Raw genomic sequence first — 17,108 nt, forward strand, 5'->3', positions numbered from 1 at the left:
GGGACCAGCCTGCTTAGCAAAGCCTCCACACCTGTGTGTCTGCAGGTTGCCAGGGATTTAACTCCTCATGTGCCATGTCCAGGGGAGCAGATTTGTTCCCCAGAATGCCTGCAGCCACCCAGTGAGCCCTGCTCCTGTGAGTGAGCCTGCACCTCAGTGTGGTGAGCACCTTTGGGAGCTCTGTGTGTTGGGAACAGTCCCTGTCACGCTGTTACATGTAAGGATTTATTGATCAGCTTTGGCTCTTTAGTGCTCTACAGGCTCTTAACTCCCAGGAAACTGAGATTTCGAGGCTGAAGGTCTCATCACCAGCCTTAGGTGCATCCTACAGAGGGATTTCTTACCTCACGCTCCTCCATCACTGCTTTGCTCTTGGATTCAGGCAGGCTGAGGACTCTTTGGTAGTTGCCATTAGGACTCTTTGGCATCAGTTCCTCCAAGACATCTCTGATATTTGACTGTTCCCCCAACCCAGCCGTGTCCCCTGGAGCAGCAGGATGTGCCAGGGCAGGAGTGGTGGGCACGGGGAGAACAGAGTGTTGGGTAGTGATTAACACAACAAAGAGAGCTGCCTGCCTGCAAATAGAAACACACTGGGTGCTTGGATGGAACAGCATTCCCATATAATTTTACACTCTGCATACAGTAATAAGACACAACAGGGTGTGCATTAAGCTTATCTTCTGAGAAGTGCAGCAGTAGCTGGATAATGCACACCCTGGAGTGGCTTATTTGTAGTGGACTATGGATCATTAATTTTACATTTAATTTTTTTCAAATCTGTTAAAAAAAAAAACCCTACATGTCGTTCTGTGGGCTGTTATGTAATGTATCCTTACACTAAAAAATATTTTGAAATAAAAACAGTAGGCAAAAGTGAAGAAGAGTTTTGCCCAACTGCGGATCAGGGTTTGGTGTTTGCAGGACCTGCTACGAGCAGGTTCTTTGTCTGCTGATGCAGATATATAGTGCAAATAGTGGTAGTTATGGAAATCTATTCAGTGTTCATTCTTTTCTAGACTTTTCTTTCTTTTTGTGTAATTACCTTTTTTCTTCTCTTTTCCCCCCTCATTTTTTTTTTCCATTTGATGTATGAGCCAATACCCATTTCAGACCAAATTCACACATTTGCATGGGGATAGGACTGACTTTTACACCAGACTGGGAAGGAGTGGTCAGGAGGCAGATTTGCAGGATCTGGGGGGGAAATGGTTTTGCCAGAATAGCAGTGTGTGGATAAGGCTGCCTACAACAGCATTTAAAGCACAGAGGTTGTCACAAAACCTGTTTTATTATGGGTTTTGTGGAGTATGAATGAATACTCCAAAAGTATGAATGAGGGACTTCTAAATTCTGCTGCTCCACGTGAGATGTGACTTTTTCCCCTTGTGGTTTATCCCTCCATGCAGGTTCCAACGCTGATGATGGACACCCAGTTTTCAGAGTTCACTCCGGATATCACCCCCATCATGCTGGCGGCTCACACCAACAACTACGAGATCATCAAACTGCTTGTCCAAAGACGGGTGACGATCCCACGCCCACACCAGATCAGGTGCAACTGTGTGGAATGTGTCTCCAGCTCCGAGGTGGACAGCCTGAGGCATTCCAGGTCGAGGCTGAACATCTACAAAGCCTTAGCCAGCCCTTCGTTGATTGCCTTATCGAGCGAGGATCCCATCCTGACCGCCTTCCGCCTGGGCTGGGAGCTGAAGGAGCTGAGCAAGGTGGAAAATGAGTTCAAGGCTGAGTATGAGGAGCTTTCCCAGCAGTGCAAGCGTTTTGCTAAGGACCTTTTGGATCAAGCACGGAGTTCCCGGGAGCTGGAGATCATTCTCAATCATAGGGATGATCAGAGCGAAGAGCTGGATCCCCAGAAATGTCACGATTTGGCAAAGCTAAAGGTAGCAATAAAGTATCACCAGAAAGAGGTAAGAGTCACCTAAATGTGAAGGTATTGGGTAAAGTAATTAATTTCTTGAGTTGCTGTGGGTTTGTTCAGTGCTGGCTCTCAGGTGGGATTTGATGTGCACAGGGATTAGTCACAAACCAGAGGCTCAGGGCACCTTGGTGACAGCATGACTCTGAGCACTGAGGGCAACAGGACCGAGTCTTGCTGCAGTGGGCTGTGTCTTCTACAGCACCAATAATTTCTGTCTCAAAGCTACTTAAATCCCACCTAATTATGCCCCTGCACAGAGCATCTTTCACACACGTCCAGATCTGCTCGCTCTGAAAGCAGTGGCTGCTTTTGTATATGAAGCCAAAGCTGGAAGGGGTTGCCTGGCTCCTGAAGACTGGCTCCCTCATGGAGTGCAGGAAATGATGCAGCAGACAATTCATTTCCTACAGCCACCAAGCACTTCCAAGTGCCCACTCAGCACTAACTCAAAAAGGCCAGAGATGTGACAGCAGCTAAAGAGAGCAGGAGAGGCTGGTAGCACTCCCAGAATCCCAGGTATCCAAGTTACCATCCATCTTGCAAAAACACTTATGTGGTGCAACTATTTATTTGCACCTATGGCACCTCTTGATCCTCAGTCCTTGACCCATCTCTGTTTTAGGAACTGAGAAGCAATTCCCAGAAATTCAAACTCCTGCCCAAAGTTCCAGAGAGGGAAGCCATACTTCCGCCAAAGGGCACAGAGCTTTTCACACACCCTGCAAATCCACACATTTACCAGTTGATTCAATAAAGGCCACAAACCCCAGGAGAATGCTGACAGCAGTTTCATTAGTTGGCTCTGGACTTTCTTTCTCTTTCCAAATCCAGACAGAATTTAGGAGGTGATATATTACTGTTGGTCAGCGATGTTCCAGGTTATCTGAAGGAGGAATTTAGTTGCTTGGTTGAGGAACTGAATTTCAATGTGCATTACATTCTTCTGTGTCTGGAGAGTGACCTGAGTGGCAGAAGATCCTGCCACATTCCTCTTTTCACTGTCTTTCCCACATCCAGCACTGACCCAGCTTGATGTGATCCCTTTCACCTCCCTGAAGGGCTGCACGTGTCATCCGAGGTGCAAACAGCCAAGAGATGAAAAATGCAGATTTCCATGCATGTTGTGCCCCCCAGTGCCAGCCCCTCGATGCAATATGCTGGAGCCAAAGCCTCAAACTTCCCAGATCCAGGACTTGGCAACTCCCTGCTCTTACTGGGTTGCTCTAGGGCAATGTCAGCTCACTGGTGTCGTGTCAGGTTGTTTTTTGCTCTGTGACGGGGTTGGGTAACACCACAAGTGCTCTAGGGACATGGACAAGCAGTGAAGAGTTACTCTAGAGAAGGGCAGCCCAGGTAATTAGGTCAATGTTCATTGAATCTAAGGAAGAGCAGGGTTCTACTTCTGGTTTTCCACTGGCCTGGCTGGCCCAGGCTCTGCAGCCACAAGCTCCAGGTCACCCCAGCACTGCTGGTCCCACTGTGTCACTGGTGCCATCCAGGTGTAAATATGTGCCTGCTCTTATCTTGTGTTCAGAAGCTGCAAGTCTGAAGCAGCTCACTGTGTTTGAAATGTGGTGCTGAACAGTCCTGAAGCTTTTTTTAATTTAAATTTTTTAATCACTGCCTGCTTTCTTGACAGTTTTTATCTTTTTTTTTTTTTTTTTTTAAGGCGTATTTGACTGAATTCCAAGCATATGGACAAATTCCATGTTTTGTGACATACTGATGACAGTTCCAGCCTAAAAATGATAGCAAATATGCTCTGTGTTGCCAGCTAAAGTCAGTGCTGTTTTCAGGTGGAATACTGGTGGGCAGGGGCAGAATGAATGAGGTTGCGAAAGCAGCTGCTGAACCCTACCATCCCACCTGGTTATTCACAAAACCCTGAAGCATCCTGCAGGGTGGCTGGGGTTTTCTTACCATAATAATTAGGCCATCGTATCGTGGTAATTAGCACAGGACAAAACATCAAGCAAGATACAAACATCCTTGGCAGCCTCTGATAAGATGAGTAGGAACCTTTGCCAGGGAGACACTGAGAAGTGTTTTTTAATCCTGACTGAAGAGTATCAGACTGAGAGGATTTTTGTGGGGACAGGATGGAAAATAGAAGCAAGTTTGGTTTTCATGAAAGACGGTTCTGCAGAGAAAAACAGCAGACTTTTAAAAGTAGATCATCATGTTCTGCTGAAGCTTTTTATGTCTTAACATTAAATGGGATTGGATTGGATTGGATGGAGAAGGTTTTTACACGTTAACATTGACAAAGATAAAAGTCAAATCTCTGGTAGCCTAAGAGAAGAATCCAACTTTGGGTATTTTCTGGGGTGTCAATTGTTACTGCAATTTTTAGTTCTTTATATTCAGCACAAAGAATGTGTAATTTTATATTGATTCCAGACAAATTTTCTGCAGCTTTTTTCTTTTTCAGCTTTTTTTGAAATGAACCTGAAAATTGCTCCCCAAAATATGAAATGGTTCCATTTCAGCTTAATCAGGCAGATAAGGTCAACTTCAAGATTCTTCTCAGAGAAGTTGTCAAGGGGAGAAGGGTGAAGAGATCATGGGGTTTGTCTTACAAAGGCTAGAAAAATCTCCCATTATGTTTTGTTGTACCTTGGAAGGTACAAGTTTTGATTACTCCCAAACATGACAGGTGCAAAATATTGTATAATATAAACTGAGAAATGTGTTGCTCATGAGGAAGAATACTGTTCTTCTCTGGAGGAGAGCCAAAACAATGGAGAATAAATTTGTTACTTTTCCTGGTTGTTTTTTCCTGGTTGTTTTTAATAAGCCGTAAATCCTAGAAGGTAAATTACTGTTTACACAGAAGGAGGAAAAAAAAAAAATCAATTACATAGGAAAGATTAAAATGTGCCCTAAGGCAGCTTTGTAGTGTATTTTATGGCAGTAAATGGTAAAAACATGCTGTGCAATGTTCTCAAGCTCCTTCTCCCTTCTCATGTGTAGAATGGTTGTGCACTCTGTTTCAACTTACTGTGATAATTTCTCTAGGAGATGGGAAGGACTTAATAATTGTGATATCTGTTTTCATGGCAGTCACAAAATCTGAGGAAAAAAATGAGGACAGCACAAAACACTGTGGAACATGATGAGTTAGACCCAGCACGAATATATCAGTTCTCTCAGTCCACTATTAAAGAAAAAATTTTCCAAGGATCACAGTAATTAAGGACTAAGAGACCAGCAGGCTTTTCACAGACACTCTGTGGCATGTGGCATTTGTCTTCATATTATTCCTTTTCTAGTTCTTTTATTCTTGACTAATTTTGGAAGGAGAAAGGGTACTGAGGGCCTAATAGGAAAAGGCACAGCTCAGCTGTTGAGGATCAGTCTTCACTGTGCTCTCCTGGCACCAAATTAGCTCTGCATTTGTTAATTTGTTTGCATTTCTAAGAAAAGATAGGGAAAAGTCATCTCTTAGGATCTTGCCAGTCTTGTAAAGCACAATTGTGTATTCAGGGTATGTGGCTGGTTTAGGAAATCAGAGCAGAGGCAGCACGCAAAGAAAATTTTGATGTCCTTTAATTTTTTTTCCTTTGCCAATAATGTAAAACATCCATAGTGTAGCAGGGAGTCAGGTCTAAAAGGGCAGATTTCTGCTCATATTTAACATTCTGCTGAGCCACAAGAACAGCAATACACATTCAGCTTATTCCTGCTTTCCTGCTCTCCATCACAGGTCATTCCCATCTCCAAAACGAAGTGAAACATCACAGTAGTGGGGGTTTTAATGTGTTTTTCTGGTGCTGGCAAATTGCTGGGCAGGTTTAGTTTATGTGTCTCTAAGAAGTCTACACAATGCAAGGCACTCAGAAAAAACCCATTATTTTATCTATGACTCTTAGCACTTCCATAGAATTAGATCAAAGGAGAGCACAGAGAAATTCCTTCTCAAAAACCCTTAACCTCCATATCTGTTCCTCACTCTGCTCTAATCAATGGCAGGAAAGGACAGAAGCAGAACTGTTTGCTTGTCTAATTTAAAAACAGTGCTCTTTGCCGTTTTTCTCTCCAGGATGAAGCTTCAACAGCTTCAGTCCTTTTTAATTTTTTTTTTTCCCAGGACATTTACATAGACAAGTGCCTCCTGAGATGCAGTTCTGAAGTGAATGAATAATCATTCCTGCCATGCCGCATATTTTTCCGCTGTGTCTTGACTCTTGTCAACTGTGTGGCTGCAGTCAGAAGCACAGCATCCCTCTCCAGGGAGCATGCATAAACCTGGGAAATTTCTGAGGGCACTTCACTTAGTGTATAAAAAGAGCTTATAAAAATATCAGAGATGCATGAAGAATGAAGTGCGAGGTGTGTGAAAATCAAAGCTCCTCGCCTGCACCTTGTTTACCCGATTTGAAAGCCATTCAGGTATCTTGATGGATGGCCACAGATCTTTCTTTGCTTTCAGGCAAGGCTCAGTTATTCTCCTGTGGGTTTGTCTGTTTTCTTGCCATACTGCCTGGAGGAATAATGATTGAGGGCTGAATATTTGTACTGTGCTCTTTAAAGGCACAATGAAAAGTCTTGCTTGAGCCTGCACAGTAATAAAGAGGCTTTTACTTCCAGATTTCTAGAAGGAAATCAGGTTGTGAAAATATCTTTATTAGGGACTAGGTGAGGGAAGCAGAGCTGCTCCGTGTGGAAGCTTTTCTTGGTTTCCAGTGATCTGGAACACTCATATTTCTTAGTGTGTTCCATGGGGAGGATGGCGTGGTCTGTCCTGTGCCACAAGCCTGATGAACGTAAGTTTAGGCATTTCAAAAGCACTGAGTGTCCAAATGTGACCTTTCCTTTTCCAACAGCCATCCTTTCATTTGTTCATTGTAGTCTGCAGCAGTTTCCCATCTGGTGTATGAGCAGTGGCCTGTGCTAAATGAAGCTCTTTTCTCTCAAACTCCATCCCAGCAGCACTTGACCACCTTGGAAAATCTTCTGTGAGCGTGGCACTAACTGAGCTGTTATTGACAGCCTCAGAGACAGAATTTGGGGTGGCAGGTGGGGAGATTTGTCTATATTTTCACCCTTAAAAGAGCCATCCCTGCTGATCACTGGTGGTGCATGACTCAGAGCCCCTCCTCTACAGGCTTGTGCAGTTGCCAGATCTCTTTGTTTGGTTTGGGAAGTTGTCACAGAAATCTAACCTGTACAGCTGCATCATCGTGTTACAAAAATTAGGACAAGTGGCACTTAAATCTTAACTCCTCTCCAAACTTGGAAGAAGAAATAATATTCAGAGGGCTGATGGTTCAGTGGTTTGACACAGTGGACTGGAATGTTTATTTGAGGGAGCAGCATTATTTGGTACATCGTTCACGTAACGCCGAAATGTTCTCGCTTGATGAAGGTTAGCCACATACTGCAGCTGTCACGGAACAGAACTGCAGAACGCTGTCTTTTGACAGCAAAATCATCTCTGACTAATCTTGTCATGCACCAATTTGAAAAAGCACCCTAAGACTGGTATGTAGGTCAAGGACAAGGACTTGGATTGCATTGTGGTGATGTGTAGTGGGCAGAAAATGCCAGGATCATTCTTTAAGTAATTTTTGGTGTCTTGTGCCTCTTACTTAATGATCTCCTGGACAAAGATGGGAAATATGCTGAAAGTTAAAGAGGTCACCACGGTTTTAACAGCGTTCAAGAGTGATTTAGTGAGTTTGACAGTTCCCTAAACTTCATGTTTCCCATCAGTCTTCTTGCCAGCCAGAGAAGAGGCTTGGGAAGCCAAAGCCAAAGTACAGGACATGATTGATGGGCTTTCTATAGACAACAGGAACTGGAGAGGACAAGTGATGTAACACTTGTCCTGTGTGTTGTAACAGCCAAGTGTTCAGCATGCCCACAACTGAAGGGCTGAAGTGTATTTAGAATCAGCTTTATATCAGTGGAGAAGAGTAAATCATGTTATTTCATACTTTGAATGACACTCTGAAGTAATAAACTCTGGAGGAAAACTGTGGGCATGGATTCTCTCATTTGGATTTAGAAGTGATCGTTGTTATTTACCTGATTTCTGGGAATTTGAACTTCATTCCTGTGGCTTAGAGAAGCGAGTTATGAAGCTCCTTTCAGAAAAGAACTGACATTTGCACATTCCTCTCACCTCATATGTAAGTCAGGTCCATCACCACCTCAATGAGGTGACTGAGAACAGTCACCACCTCACAGGTGGCTCCAGGAGAAGTGAGATGAATACATGGGTTTGTCATGGCACCCCCCAAACTGAGCTCTTATGCACACTGACATTTAAAAGCTCTGACTGCAGTTTTTGTTCTTATTCTCTTCAAAACCCAGCTGGCTGAGCAAACTTCCCTCAGCAAAGAGTTTATTCTGCCAGGGTGATACAACCCAGGAGCAGGGGTAGCCTTTGGGGGTTCCCAAGGAGGTGAGAAATGTTTGTAGTGTGCTAGTCTGCTCTTTTGTGGATATTGGAATAAATTTACTCATTCAGGAGGAGGTAAGGCAGAAAGGAAAAGGAATCCAAAATTACACAGTTTCAGTGTAAATGTGTCTCAGGTCAGAAAGGAAGCAAAGAAAAACTAACTTTCGGACTTTTTATTAACACTAATCGGGTAAAGTAGGTATGTATTTAAAACTACTCCTAAATGACTTTTAAAATTTTCATGTTTGCTTTACTTATCACTTATTTAATGTAAATGTTAGTAATTCACTAGAGAGAATGAGCCCAGCCTTTTACTTAAAAGTCAATACGTTCCCCACTTCTGCTATAGCCCCTGAGAGCTCCCAGTATTCACTGCCAAAATCTGTAACTCCTGAAGTGCTGCCTGAAAGAGCACTCAGGAAATGCTGATAGATTTGTGTCTAAACAGTTTTTAGTCTTTCTCCCGTGCTTCTGTGTCTGATATCCCCTGTTCAGCTCTTGGGTGCAGGTATGTGTTGGGAATTAACTCCCTGTGGGCTGTATTGCTCCCATTCAGCACTTCAGCACTCTGCCTGTGGAAACCCAGCCCAGACATCCTGCATCTCTGTAAGAGAACTGTATCCTGGGATCTTTGCTGGGATCCATCCCTCAGGAATTTATTTATCAACTGTAGACTTGAGTAAATGCTGAAAATTGTGCTTCTGCTGGGCTCTTGCTCAGGTCTGGCCCAGAGGAGCCTGTTCTGCTGGCGTTCTCTGCCCCTTGCCTTGCTTCAGAGCAGAACTTAATGCACCTAAATCCTGCTGACACAGGCCATAAATACAAACCTACAGCTAAACACATATTTAAGCACTTGGGGTAGAGATGGATTTAATTTCAAGCTTAAAGACTTTACAATTGCTTCTTCCATGGGTTGGTATCTAGGATTTGCAAGCATCTGTCATTGTCCTAGGATGTGTGGGACCTTTTAATTTAAATATTGAAGCCAATCCAACTTGAAGGTGTTAAAGCCATGAATTTTGATGGAACAGTGGCAGGATTTTAGAGGTTATTCACTCTTTCCTTTTGTCAGCATTCACCTCACTGCTGAATTTCCAATTGCTATCACTTAAGCTGAGTTCATGTCTGCTACCAGCAGAGAGATCTATTATGGATAGGAGACCTTTAGTTGAGATTCATGTGTCATCATAATTTAAAATATTTTAAGAACAGATTAAACTAAATTCCTGTCTAATTTGAGGCCATATGTTCATCTGTGGAGGATCTGGAGTTTGTTTTATTCCCCAGCTGAGGGTTTGAGCAGTTTGGGTAGCACTTGGTTTCCTTGAAGGGCTGGTCCAGCTCAGCTGTGTGATCTCCTCAATGGCAGGAATGTTGCCATTTGGATTTTCATCAGTGCTTCACTGCTGCTACTCACAGCTGTGGTTTTGATAGGATATTCATCCTGCAAAAAAACTCTTATGTCTTGGAAGTGTCTGATGAGGAATGCTGAGTTGTGTAGTCCCTTTCCCCCACATTACACAGCCCCCACTCCAACTGCTTTGTCTCATTTCTCCTTTTTTTTTTTTTTTTCCTCTTGCAGAAAGTACTTAATTAACAGGATGAACAGCCATTAGGTGTTTACCCTCTGCAGCTCACACTTCGGCAGCAGAATGTAAATAACTTTGCAGTCATTAGCAAGGTTGAACTTTAAAAAGAAATGTGCTACAAAAGAGGGTTTTCTTATTCATCTCACTGTTTGCAACACTGCAAACTTGAGGAGGCTGGCATTTCTTCTCTGGAATATGTGGTCTCACAAGGCTCACTGGCTCTCTGCTGCAGGCATCAAATTAGGCCACACAGAGTTTCTCTCTCCTGTCTTGGGCTAATTTAGAAATGAGGCTCTTTGGCTATTGCCCACTGGAATTTCCCTGAAGAGCAATTGGCCTGCTGCAACCACCACATTTCCATTCTTCCTCAGAAGATCTTGTTCTTGGTAAAAATGGAGGCAGAGGGGTTGGTGTGGCCCTGGAAATGTGTGGTGCTGCTTGAGAGGAGAACAGCAATGGCATTTCTCCCTTTCATGGGAGACAGGGATTCACAGGGAATCTGCATTCTTCACAGACCTCTCTAAGATATGCAGCTGCATCAGACACTTCACACAAGCTGCAAAATCTAGCTCTGTTTCTGAGAAAATCTGCCTTTCCAAAGGTTAAATAGCTTTAATTGTGGAGGGCAGTGCCATGCAGTACTACCCAGCAGCCTTGCAGGTTTGAGATGCTCTGGGCTACAGTGATGTTGGTGAGACCCGACCTTTGAAAGGAGTGTCAGGCAGGAGCCAAAGGTCATTTCATGGCTCCCATGCCGTGTTTGGCTCTCACTGGTGACCTCTGTGGGAGCTGCTGGAGCTGGCTGATAGAAGAACTCACTCCTGCTTATTAAGACAGAGCTCTGCAGTTCCAAATTAGTGGTTATTCATCTATGAAGAGGATTCGCCCTCGCCATCCGCAGCAAGAGCACAGACGAGAACTCCAGCAAACTCCAAACAAGAGGCTGTTGGCAGCAGTCATGATAATCAGAATAAAGGCAGAGGGATGCTGTGCTCAGCCCCTGTGATGTCTATCAGGGAGCTATTTCAGTTGCTCCCTGAGGCATTCACATCTCAACCCATCTGTGTCTGATCCTAAATTACTTATGACTGCGAGAGATCAGGGATTTCCCCATAGATGAGGGGAGGGGGGTGGAACATAATTTCTGTGTTTGACAGCATGCAGAAAACATTTAATTCCCGAGAAGTGGAATTTAGGTGACTTAAAATATCAGTAAAGATTAGTTATTAAGGAAAAGACACTCCATCCAGCAGTTGCTCTTTTTCCCTTTAAAAATATCCCCCTTGGTATAGGATTAGGTGGCAATGAGCGTGATGAACATTGAAAATGAAATTCTCTAATAGCACAATCCACCTGCAAGCCAAATGTTACACAAAGACCCTGGCAAGGCTGAGAGAAGAAGAAGAGAATATAAAAGACTTTGTACTGAAGTAATCTCTAGAGTGCTTCCCAACTAAGACTGGAGTTGCTGATCTCATTTCTTGGAAAGGAAAAGATATTTATCCCCATTTTCAAAAGCCAGGAGACTGAGCACCTTGTTCACAGTATCTCAGGGGTGTTGTGCTCACAAGGAGGGACTCTGAGTTGCATTTTATCTCCCTGTGATCTCTATACTCACCTAGGGACAGGTTCTGCTCAACAGGTAATGGACAAGGAGATTGTTTTTGGGATTGGCTCCTCCAGAAATGCATCTGCAGGTGGGGACCGCCCTGGACAGGGTTTTGTACAACCACAGCCTTTGCTTTGGTGCCTCTGTGGTGGTTTAACCCCAGGCAGCAGCTCAGCCCCAGGAGCCACGCGCCCACTCCTGCCGGTGGGATGAGGGAGAGAACTGGAAGAGAGAAGTGAGAAAAGCCGTGGGCTGAGATAAAGACAGCTTGAAACAGGTGCAGCAGAAGCCAAGTGTGCAGGCAAAGCACAGCCAGGAATTCATTCACCGTGTCCATGGGCAGGCAGGAGCTCAGGAGTGACTTGGGGAGACAAACTACCCCCCTTCCTCCTTCTCCCCAGCTGTGTGTGCCGAGGGTGATGCCACAAGGTGTGGGGTGCCCCTGGGGTCAGCTGGGATCAGCTGTCCTGCCTGTGTCCCCCCAGCTCCTCCCTGGTGAGGGTGAGGAGCAGGACAGGCCCTGGCTGTGTGCAGTCCCTGCTCAGGGATAACTCAGACATCCCTGGGGTATCAGCCCTGTTTCCAGCACAGAACCAAACCCAGCTGCTGTGAGGGAAGTTAACTCTATCCCACCAAACCCTACACAGCATCAGAGGTTCACTTCCTGCATGCACTGAACTGAGCATAAATGCCACCTCTTGGTGATATTTCTTTTCACTGTTGCAGCTGTCAGAACATTCTCCATCCTCTCGAGGTGATGTCTTGTGCTGCTGTTTGTGGTAGAGACTGGAGGCTCCTGTAATGCAGCAGTCCTTGGATAAAATGCTTGTCAGGTGTTGGAGAAATAGTGTTTCATAGTCATATATTCTCTTAGCAGAGCTTCTGGTGCAGTGCATCTGCCTGTGACTCTGACCCATCCACAAAACTGGGACAAAATGCAGGTTTTTTTCCTGCTTTTTGTTGTGCAGAAACTTTAACTGATGCCAAATCCTGTCACACACAGTACATTCATGTGAAATGATAAAAGGCTGTGATATACACAGGCACTATTTCAGGCTGTGGCACATGAAAGGCTTTGCAAAAATGTGAAAAAACACATTTGGGGTTACTTATGTGGAAAATTACCTTTCACTCAGGAAAAGCCTTGGTAAAAGTAGTGCTGAAGTTGCTTTTCCAGTTCTCTGCTCTGCTATTTGCAAAGTAGAAATTTCCGTAATTTTATGGAGAATTTTGAAATTATGGAGGATTACAAAAGTTCCACAATATTATCAGAGTTTCAGGGTACTTCACACCTGAAAGAATATATTTTTGTATTTTGTGTGCATTGATCTAGCACTATGACTCCTAGACAATCTTTATAAGTTGAACATCCAGTGGTTTAGTCTGGTCAATTAATTTGGGGGTTTAGTTTAGTTAACAGCATCTAGAAGCAAACTCACCAAAACCAATAAATTCTTGAGGCAGCACACCAGTGGCTTGATTTGCTTCTTCATTATAATTCAGAATTCCAATGTTTCTGTGCACTGGAAATTTTGCTTTTCAGCCAACTGCACTACTGGAGATAAAGCATTAGTGCTTAGTGATTTTAAATCTGTGATTAATAAGTTGGACTAATACAAGTTAGTAAAAGTCAGTTTTGGTAAGTGCTTGGCCTTACCTTTAATAAACACAGCATTTGATGGTTTATGACATTAGGGAGTCTCTTTGTGTGGTGTGCTTAAATTTTCCTTGGGCAATTTTCATTGAGGTTGGGACCAGCTTGATTGGAAAATTTAATGGCTTTTTCCATTTCCATTCCCTTTTGCCAATCTGCTCTTTAAAGCTGCTCTTTCATGATGTGTGAATTTGTCTCCATTTGAAGAACTAACATCAGATACAACTGAGAAAGCAGATTTTAGAAATGAGCTATTAGGCAGAGAAGAGGCACTTTTAAGATGCTTGCAAGTTGCACAGCAACCAGAGGAACATACAGTCATTTGATTTCTCAAATGACTTTGACTTTGACTCAAGGGAAAAACAGTTTTATTCTCCCCTCAGAGCCTTCTATCATATGTGATAAAGAGAAAATGTGTTTATAACATTTTCTCCCTCAAAAAGAAATTAAAAAAATAGAAGAAGTTGTGCCTCATCTCAGAGAAGCTGCAGCATCTCCTGCCCTGTGAGTCACTGCAGAACAGATCCAGTAACAGCTCCTGAGCGGGATCTTGAGAAAACAGAGCAGTGTAACTTTCTTTGTGTTTTTAAACACAAAGCGCTGACCTTTCTGAAATCAGAGTTAAAACACAGCCAAACACCAGTCGCTGCCTGGCGGTTTTCCAGTTGCTGTGGAATTGTTTCTCTTACCTGCCCAGAGAGGCTGTGGCTGCCCCTGGATCCCTAGAAGTGTCCAAGGCCAGGCTGGATGGGGCTTGGAGCAATCTGAGATAGTGGAAGGTGTCCCTGCCCATGGCAGGGGGTGGAAATAAGATGAACTTTAAGGTTCCTCCCAACCCAAATCATTCTGGGATTCTGTGACTTCATGATCATTCTCCCCATATATGGAATTTTACAATAATATTTTCTCATCACTACAAGCAACACGTCTTAGCTTTTTCTGGAGACCATCACCCCATGAGCTATGGCCCATTTTCAGCTGCTGCATGTGCTGGTTGATTCCAAATCACACACTCTGCTGATATTATTTTCCCAAGCCCTCTGGAGCAGAGTGTCTTCAGTTATGTGCCAATGCAGAAGTCATCAGAAGCTTATTGTTGTAATAGCACATCAAAATCCAGCTTCATAAATGCCAGATAGTTCCCTTGGAGATCTTATTTTCAGTGCTAGTTTGGTTCATTCCATAGATTTGAACTACAAGTCCAAAAATGGTCTGATTCTGATGTAAACAGCCTGTTAAGACACATAAAATATATTACCAAAATCTAAAAATACTTACAGAAGTGAATTACTTTGTCAGAACAAGCAACTAATTTGTCCTTTTGTTTGACCTTGGTTTAGTCATTTTTAACATGGCAATGACAGTGCTCTGCTTGTTTAGAGCACTCTGAGAACTGTGCTTAGAAGCCCTCCCAATACTGGGCAGTTTTTGAGGTGTATTTAAAAGATTTGGGTGTTGGCTAAAGATTTTTGAAGAAAAACAGAGTTGTCTTGGTCTTGCAGACATCTCTGGTTAGTTCTGGGTCTGGAAAGCCTTGAAAACCATGGGGCTGTCCAGGGAGAATCAGGAACATGAAGTCTTCTAGCACTGAACAGAAATATGGCTTGGCTTGAAATCCCAAAGGTTGTTTGGGATGAGAGCAGCCTGAAGGAGCTGCACCCTGAGCATGTGTGGTGCGGTGTGGGTGAGATGCACTAAATCACCATCACAATGCTGTTTTTTAAAGAGTGAAAGTGAACTGTCAAATGTCACTTAGATTCCTTTTGGCCTCTGCTTAATCCCTTGCATTTTACAGCTGCTCTCTTGCTGAACAGCCAGGCAGGGTTCCAAATGTGCAGTCCTGCTTCCCACCAGATGTCACCTGGCCACACCTCACGCTGCTGTTGGCTGTCTCATGCCAGCCCAGCCCACACACACACATTGCAGCACTCCACACACCCTGGGAGACGTTCTCCCTCTCACACACACTCTCAGAGCTTTGCACCTTTTCCCTCCTGCCACATCCTTTAGTCACTTCTTTAAGATGCTGACAGTGACTTGTTTGGGGTGGTCTAAACCTGAAACATTCTGAAAAGGAATGTGCTCCAACACATGGGGAGAGAAACAGCTTGTAGTAATTCTCGTGGTGTTGCTTTTGCACAAGGCTGTGTGTGTGGTGAGTGGCTGATCTGCAGAAGGATGCTGCAAGTAGAACAAAATTTCTCCCAAGAGAAGGAATCTTAAATCCTACATAGAAAGAGTGAAACTTCCCTCCTTTTTTCCTTTTATCTCTAAAATATACTTTTCCATCCCATGGCTGGCCCCCAAAGTAATCTGAGGGTCTGCGTGGGCTCTAGCACATAAGTGAGGGGGAGTGCACGTGGAGTACCAGTCAGTAATAATTTAATAATTTTTCTTTGTTTTTTTCTCCCCAGTTTGTTGCTCAGCCGAACTGCCAGCAGCTACTAGCAACGCTTTGGTACGACGGCTTTCCAGGATGGAGGAGGAAACACTGGGCAGTGAAACTCCTGACCTGTGTCACCATTGGACTGCTGTTCCCCGTGCTATCCGTGGCGTACCTGATTGCACCCAAGAGCAGGCTGGGACTGTTCATTAAAAAGCCATTTATCAAGTTTATCTGCCACACTGGCTCCTACCTGACCTTCCTGTTCATGCTCCTGCTGGCATCGCAGCACATCGTCAGGACCGACCTCCACATGCAGGGGCCACCTCCCACCATCGTGGAGTGGATGATCCTGCCCTGGGTTCTGGGTAAATCCCACACCTGATCCTGTAAATCCCTCACCCTGGGTTCTGGGTACATCCCACACCTGATCCTGTAAATCCCTCACCCTGGGTTCTGGGTACATCCCACACCTGATCCTGTAAATCCCACACCTGATCCTGCCCTGGGTTCTGGGTACATCCCACAAATCCCACACCCAGTCCCGCCCTGGGTTCTGGGTACATCCCACAAATCCCACACTCCATCCTGCCCTGGGTTCTAGGTACATCCCACAAATCCCACACCCAGTCCTGCCCTGGGTTCTGGGTACATCCCACAAATCCCACACTCCATCCTGCCCTGGGTTCTAGGTACATCCCACAAATCCCACACCCAGTCCCGCCCTGGGTTCTGGGTACACCCACAAATCCCCAGCCAGGACCGCTGAGCTGCAGGGCCTGACTCGCGCCCATGGAACCGTGTGGGGCCCATCCCTGGCCCAGCCCGTGGCGGCTCTGGCAGCCAGCTCAGGAGCTGCCCAGGGCGGCCGGGCTCCTGCTGCAGCTGCGGCGGCCGGGGCTGCTCCAACCTCCTGGGCCTTTGGAGTGACCCGAGGGCACACGCGGCTCCTCCTGCCTCCCCACGGGAATGAGCTCCTGGGTCACAGAGTCCCTGCTGCTGCTGGCTCTGTCCTGTGCCTGGCACAGGGACATGCAGTGCCCACAGGGACACACAGTGCCCACAGGGACAGGGAGTGCCCACAGGGACTGGCAGTGCCCACAGGGAATAGCAGTGCCCACAGGGATACGCAGTGCCCACAGGGTCACACAGCGCCCACAGGAACAGGGAGTGCCCACAGGGACTGGCAGTGCCCACAGGGACATGCAGTGCCCACAGGGAATGGCAGTACCCACAGGGACAGGCAGTGCACACAGGGTCACACAGTGCCCACAGGGAATGGCAGTGCCCACAGGGACATGCAGTGCCCACAGGGACACACAGTGCCCACAGGGAATGGCAGCACCCACAGGGACACACAGTGCCCACAGGGACATGCAGTGCCCACAGGGAATGGCAGTGCCCACAGGGACACGCAGTGCCCACAGGGACACACAGTGCCCACAGGGACTGGCAGTGCCCACAGGGACACACAGTGTCCACAGGGAATGGCAGTGCCCACAGGGAATGGCAGTGCCCACAGGGA

General features: G+C 45.3%; 1 protein-coding gene across 2 annotated transcripts in view; it reads left to right on the plus strand.

Moving 5' to 3' along the window:
• The window catches only part of TRPC5 (transient receptor potential cation channel subfamily C member 5), a 104,817-nt gene that overhangs the window by 45,965 nt on the left and 41,744 nt on the right, over nt 1-17,108 (plus strand). For both annotated transcript variants that reach the window (XM_021525254.3, XM_085570526.1), the window contains exons 3-4: nt 1,410-1,931; nt 15,615-15,951. In XM_021525254.3, coding sequence (XP_021380929.1) covers nt 1,410-1,931; nt 15,615-15,951 — 859 coding nt within the window. The remainder of the gene's footprint in view (nt 1-1,409; nt 1,932-15,614; nt 15,952-17,108) is intronic.

The sequence above is a fragment of the Lonchura striata genome, chromosome 4A (assembly GCF_050655825.1).
Source record: "Lonchura striata isolate lonStrDom1 chromosome 4A, ASM5065582v1, whole genome shotgun sequence".
NCBI lineage: Eukaryota > Metazoa > Chordata > Aves > Passeriformes > Estrildidae > Lonchura > Lonchura striata.